General features: G+C 43.8%; 1 protein-coding gene across 1 annotated transcript in view; it reads right to left on the bottom strand.

Moving 5' to 3' along the window:
- The window catches only part of LOC106813659 (mitochondrial basic amino acids transporter-like), an 8,929-nt gene extending 1,980 nt beyond the window's left edge, over nucleotides 1–6,949 (bottom strand). Inside the window, exons 1-6 of the mRNA XM_014817855.1 lie at nucleotides 6,733–6,949; nucleotides 6,144–6,187; nucleotides 4,865–4,948; nucleotides 4,252–4,343; nucleotides 3,160–3,493; nucleotides 2,588–2,767 (exon numbers count right to left, since the gene is read on the bottom strand). Of these exons, the coding sequence (XP_014673341.1) occupies nucleotides 2,588–2,767; nucleotides 3,160–3,493; nucleotides 4,252–4,343; nucleotides 4,865–4,948; nucleotides 6,144–6,187; nucleotides 6,733–6,874 (876 nt within the window). The 5' untranslated portion in view covers nucleotides 6,875–6,949. The remainder of the gene's footprint in view (nucleotides 1–2,587; nucleotides 2,768–3,159; nucleotides 3,494–4,251; nucleotides 4,344–4,864; nucleotides 4,949–6,143; nucleotides 6,188–6,732) is intronic.
- Nucleotides 6,950–7,093: the final 144 nt, after the last annotated feature.

The raw sequence follows: 7,093 nt of genomic DNA, 5'->3' as shown, positions 1-7,093 counted from the left end.
AGATAGATAGATAGATATATACATACATAATTAGATACATAACTAGATAGATAGATAGATAGATTGATAGATTGATCGATCGATCAATAGATAGATAGATGGATATATATATATAGAGAGAGAGAAAGATAGATAGATAGACAGACAGACAGACAGATAGATAGATAGATATATACATACATAATTAGATACATAACTAGATAGATAGATAGATAAATAGATTGATCGATCGATCAATAGATAGATAGATGGATATATATATATATAGATAGATAGAAAGATAGATAGATAGATAGATAGACAGACAGACAGACAGACAGACAGACAGACAGACAGACAGACAGACAGACAGACAGACAGACAGACAGACAGACAGACAGATAGATAAATAGATAGATAGACAGCAGGCGCGGATTTAGGCCGGTTTGCACCGGTTTCCAGAAACCGGCCACAGGCTGGGTATATCTTCAGAATTGACCCTCAAAATTCACCAGAATGCACCAAATATAGCCTTTTTTTAAATTCCCGAGGGTGCATGCTCCCGGACCCTCCTAGCTGTGACTAGAACTATGGAAACTGGTCACCCAACCCCTCTGGATCCGCCCCTGGACAGATAGATAGATAGATAAACAGACAGACCGACAGACAGACAGACAGACAGACAGACAGACAGACAGACAGACAGACAGACAGACAGATAGATAGATACATACATACATACATACATACATACATACATACATACATACATAGACAGATAGATACATAGATAGATAGATATACATAGATACATAGATACATAGATAGATAGATAGATAGATAGATATATAGATAGATATTTTTAGGGTATTTTTCTTTCAACCAAGTGGTCACCAACTGAGCACTTCATTTCCGTGGCAACGCCGGGTGTCCTGCTAGTATTTATTATTCCCAATGAAACATACCATGCAAGTATAAGAGTCAAATTTACCGAAAATCTTATCCGAATTACACGTACTGATAGCGCATGCTGCAATGTTAGTAGCAGAGTTTCAACATAAAGGAAGTATCTCGTCGTTAAACAGGATTCCTCGTTTCCCATTGAATTGAACTTTTAATTAAATAGTAGAGGCTCGTCTCCACACACACGGCGCAGCACGGCAAAGGCGCCGTTCACCTGCTCCGGCAAAATTCAAATCTATATATCTTATGGCGCAGTCTCTGCTGACACGGTGTTCCACATTAGCTGCGTTCACACGTATACACGGCCTAGCTGGTACCGTACTAAGTTGGTGCTAAGTTCGGGCTAAAATGCGTTCACACGAGATACACGAGATTCGAGGCTTAGCTAGCTAGTTATAATATAGACTGGTACCCGGTCGACAGTTCCACATGCTACCCTAACGTCGTGCAGCGAACGGGTAGCAGTCTAGGTTAGAGCGCTACAGTTTCGCACGACAAACAATACGCGGCCAGCGTGGTGCCGAATATACGCGGCTTAGTTGGCGCAGAATATGATTTCGCGCTAAGCAAGCTGGAGCAATCGCGGCTAAGCAAGCCGTGGCTAAGCAAGCCGCGTATATTTTAGCGTGTGAACGCAGTTATTGTATGCACGCTATGCATGCTGACCGGGTTATGAACCATGCTCACGTGACCAGCTGATTCCGGGTATTGATAGTGAAAGTTCTTGACGAACATGCGGCCCCGCAGTGTGTGCGTGTTGACAGTATGATATGAGTACGCAGCGTTGTGTTTTATGTTTGGAGCTTTATTTTGATATTAGTTCAATAAAGTGTAGTTTATGGATGGAAGAACAGTGATTTTTGTCAGGGAGGCGATGTTTTTGGATAAATTTCTGCGTGGCGGCTGAGAATTTGAGCGAGGCGGCCGCCCTGCTCGTGTCAATGCAGGGGAAACACTGCCCTAGGACAATTACTACCCGTACAATCCTCCCCCTCCCCCGCACAATAATGATGGCCCATCTACACTGCACATCGGACTTTTACCAACTTCATGATTATACCCTCTCAAGATTGCCATATGCATTTAATTTAAGTCATGCGACGCAGGGTCTACACCTTTTCGTTATTTGATTGGTTGGAATGCCATCCTCTCAGCATTGTGTATTCTGCATAATTGTCAGAGGGGGTTAATTGTCGTAGCGGGGTAGTTGTCCGGGTGGCAGTTGTTCGGGTGGTAGTTGTCCTAGGGTGGTAATTGTCCTAGAGGGGTAGTTTTCCAGGTGGCAGTTGTCCGGGTGGTAGTTGTCCTAGGGTGGTAATTGTCCTAGTGGGGTAATTGTCCGGGTGGTAGTTGTCTGGGGGGTAGTTGTCCAGGGGGTAGTAGTCCTAGAATCCTTAGAACAACACATTCACGCTTCCAGTCATTAGGAGAGGTGCGGTCAGTTGTCAGAAGCATGTTACGTAGTTACAGCTATCACAAGAACTGCCATCACGAAAATTGGTATTGTCATGGACGGTAGAGAAACTTGGATGTCTCTCTCACAAACATCAATACAGGAATAGATGGACAATGATCACCACCACTATTTATGAATAGATATTATCAGTAAAACATTATTAATATTATTGTGTGTAAATACACCCACCCTGTGTCCCTCGGCGGCATAGCTTTGCCATGCGCAGTCCAGTGCACCACTGTACTTGAAGCTTTTCCCACCGGCGCCATCTGCCTGAAAGCGTGACTTGACGACGTCAGCTGGATATGTGCTGAGCCAAGAGAGCATTCCACTGATACCACCGGCCAGTAGCAATCCGCCCACGCCTGTCTGTCGCAAGCAATGGTTGGTTAGTTGGTTGGCTCGTTCATCCATGTTGTGGAAAACAGGGAGTTATGACAGAAATAGAGAGAAGCTTATATTTGGCAAGGAGAGTGGGTTATGCTAGGAAGAGTGGGTCTTGGTTGGAAGATGGAGCAGGTAGCCTCAAGGTGGTTGAGTTAAAACGAAGTTATCACACTGAAAAAGAGAGAAAGAAGGAGAGAAGGAGAGAATGAGAGAGAGCGAGAGAAAGGTTTTATTAATCAAGATGGAAAAAGAATCTCTGTAATCAACTTATTATTATTATCAGCTGCATATTATATGTTGACAAAATTGTACCAGAACGAATGCCAATTATGCTCATTAATAATTCAATCGACATCGATCATGAATACATTAACCTCTTTGCCTGCTCCCTCCGCCATCCGACGACACACCAGCTCAAAACTGTAGAAGTACACGCCGAATGAAGGAGTCTCCCGCAGCACCGTCAGCCACACACCCCGGAACACGCCCCTCGCGCCGCCTCGCCGCCACACCGCCACGATGCAGTGTGCGGAACCCCTGTAACGACGGGGCGACCCAGGCGTGGCTCCGCCCCTGGCCTCACCACAGCCCTGCAGCTGCATGTAGGTCTTTGCGAGTTCGACAGGAGAGAGCACGACAGCTTGCGCTGCACCAGCAACGCACCCGGCGAGAAAATGGTTGCCAAGGGCATCTGGGTTGTCAACATGTCTGCAATACAGATTGTAATAAAGCATAAGGAGACATTCGCTAATTATGTGACTGCATTTCACGTGGTTTTTTGATGGTTTTTCTGAAATTGCCATCGTGCGGCGTGCTCAGAGTACCTGTCATCTATGTACAACCTCATACATTTGTGTTCCACAAGTGCCATCGCGTTGCGTGTTTTGATTGCTTTGAAATCTTAACCATGACGTCGCTGTTTTTCAGCGATGACGTCAAGCCTTTTCAATCTCGACGTTGCCCCTGTTTGATTGAAAAAGCGTGACGTCGATACTTGCTGTCTAGTTACATGCTGGATCGTTGCAGCAGTAATGGCAGTTAAAAGAAAGCAACTACAAGGAAGACCCAAAACATCACAATAGTCCTATGAAAGATACTCTATTATTTATGATACTATGTAGTAACATATAGAACATGAACAGCAATACACATAGGGTCTACTCACATATATGAACCAAACCACACCCGATGCAAACGCGAATTAAATCGACTTACAAATGAAATTTTTGAACCAATAATATTCATAACTTTAGGTCTCCCTGTACATACTCAGACTGTAATAACATGCAAACATGCTATTTAGTGATAATTAACAGAATACATACAATCTACCATTTATCATTTGAACTTAATCACACATGCATGGTAAACTAAACACTATTTCGCAAGATTAATGCATAGAAAGTAACATAATTATTCCTTTATCAACAAGTTAGTAATGCTAAAAATGCTCACATGTTTGGTACCTGATAACAGAGCCATACACTCCAAACACAATAGCATTGATAAAGGCCAGGGTAGCCATGGGAGAAGACAAGCCTTTGTACAGACCTAACACCTACACGTGTGCAGAGTGAAGATTAGCTAGCATTAAATCTACAGATTCACCGCAGTAACAGTAAGATGTGCTACTAAAACAGGGAAGAGATATATGAGAGGAAAAATGAAAGGGGCATGGTTATCGTGCATGTGCAGCCAATGCCTGTCCAGAAAAAATGCAGTAAGTTAACATGAATGGCAATTATACTTGAGAGAATGTTTTACACATATTATAGGTATAGAATGCACATGTGAAGCATGCCACACAAAGATATCTAGATGTAAATGTGAAAGGTTACAGGTGGTCTGATCACACTAGAATCAAGTCCTATCAAGAATCATCTACTTCCAGAAATGGTACGTGCCTTCACTACCATGCATGTGTTATTTAATAGCAGTGGCCCTGTGTGCTCATGTCTGGGATCATTTGTATGAGTGTACAGGGATGTACTACACACTTAGAGAACACATCAGGTGAATACATTGAACGGTGCATGCATGTTCAGGGAGTGGGGTTATTTGCTACTACCAGAAACGTACCGACTCTTTCTGTATAATGGTCTTGAAGCAGTCGAATGTGTTTCTATACAGCGGTTTGTGCTGCGACTGTAACTGGAGCCTCACCTGCAGAAAACAATAACACTGTACAACATCGTGTATATCTAGCCATGCTTTGTCTGTGTAGAAGTGTGCGGGTGAACACACACGGGTCAGCATTGTCAGTGTTGTGCATGCATTCACACACATGGATCTGCGTGGGTGGTGTGTGAGTTATGTGCTTTGTTACGCATGTTTGCATGCATATATGGGTAGTAGTAGTATGGTGTGAGTAGCTCTACCAGTGCAACCCTTTGATCTTACTACAGGTTATCCAGGTTTTGTCCCCCTGTAGCAGGAGTAAAGATGCTACAGTGGTAGAGATAGGGTGTGAGTAAACCCACAGGTTTCTCGTTTACATACATAATTAATTATAAATATTAATAACTTACTATCAACATGAAATTTTCTATAGGCCCTATTAGCTCTAGTACTATAGCCCGCGTACAGTTGCCGCAGGGCAATAGGACATTCTATTTCGAATGCTAGGGACCAACTTATTCACGGTTACTCTCGGCTATAAAACGTCTGTGGTAGGCAATTAATGCCTCTTATCTGAAGTGAATATGTCTTAAGTTATATCCCCAACTAAAATTTAACCTCTAACTATCGTTGAAATGGTCTGCTTGCGGTATTTCTTGTAAACGAACATTCGATTTACGAACTTCAACAGCCATTTTTGGTGGCGCTGCATGCAGCAGCGCCAGTCAGCGGGCTGGTCCCTAGCATTCGTAATAGAATGTTCTATGGCCCTGCGGCAACTTTACGCGACTATAGTACTAGAGCTAAGGCCCTATATGCTCTTCATCTCATTAGAAATTACAGAGTGGCTATATGCCCGGCAGCCGGCATATATCTGACGGCTGCCGGGCATGGTCTTCGATTTCCTAAATGCCCGGCAGTTTTTAATTTTCAGCGTTATCTCAAGTTTAACCATATCAAATAGTGACCAGGGTACGTTCCGGCAGTACCCTGGGGGACACAGACCCTATGAGCGTATGTTAGTACAGAGTGTCTACCGGTATGGTATATGCCCGGCGGTCGGCATATATCTGACGGCTGCCGGGCACGGTCTTCGATTTCCTAAATGCCCGGCAGTTTTTAATTTTCAGCGTTATCTCAAGTGAACAAGGGTTAGGGTTAGGGTTAGGAACTGCCGGGCATTTAGGAAATCGAAGACCGTGCCCGGCTGCCGGGCATATAGCCACAGCGTAGAAATTACCTTCACTGTATCAAACGGATGACCAATTAGAGTGCCAGCGCATCCTATGAAGAGAGAAAACTGACAGAGACACTTTGCAGCTGTACTGGAGTGAAAATCATGCCAGCATTTACATGATAATAATAATTATACTATTAATAGAATTACATTGATGTAACATGATTATGATATCCCCGACAGCTGTTTCTCCAAATTCCAATATACTTATAATATACTTATATACTTATTAGACGTTATGTTTATATTTTATTGCAAAAAAACTGTCTGCTAAATATGACATTGACACGAGACTGCACTCTTATTTCAATATTTGCATTGCGGAACAATAACACTAACCACCGGATAAATTACCGCGTGATAGTAGCACGTTTCAATGTTTGGTGCGTGATGAGATGCCATGCTACTTTGCAGTCTGCAAAGTTTTGAACCCGCGTAGGCCTACAGCATATGATACCGAGGTTCCATACTAAAAACTAGCGTCTCGATCACGATCGTAAGTTCCCATGCTACTAGCACACATATAGAGGTAAAAATTCAAGCGGGGGTTAAGTAATAATATGGGAGGGATTCGCCGCTCGGGAAACCTCACCACCAAGACAACCGGCAACAAAGTCCAAGCCGACGGCAACAGCGACTTCATTGCGGGGACACGGTCTCTTCTTATTGCGCGCGTAATCGAGATGCTGCAGTAGATCGTGCTCGCAATACAGATACGAGGTCGGTAGATCCATCTTTGTGAACGTGACAAGCTCACGGATCAGGAGTGGTGCTCGTTAATAATGGTTATTAATTATAAGTTATATCAACTTCGACATGGTCAGACTCAAACTCCACGACAGGTGGCGCTCTCGCTCTGGCTCAATTCAATCCAGAGGCGTGTTCAGGAGACCGAACGCTCGCTCGCGCTCGCTCGCGTTCGCCTTCTGAACGACACTGCGCGAGCGAGCGCT

Source organism: Priapulus caudatus, unplaced genomic scaffold (assembly GCF_000485595.1).
Source record: "Priapulus caudatus unplaced genomic scaffold, Priapulus_caudatus-5.0.1 Scaffold805, whole genome shotgun sequence".
Lineage (NCBI taxonomy): Eukaryota > Metazoa > Priapulida > Priapulimorpha > Priapulimorphida > Priapulidae > Priapulus > Priapulus caudatus.
The sequence above is the reverse complement of the archived record's forward strand: the minus strand, read 5'-3'. Positions and strand labels throughout refer to the sequence as shown.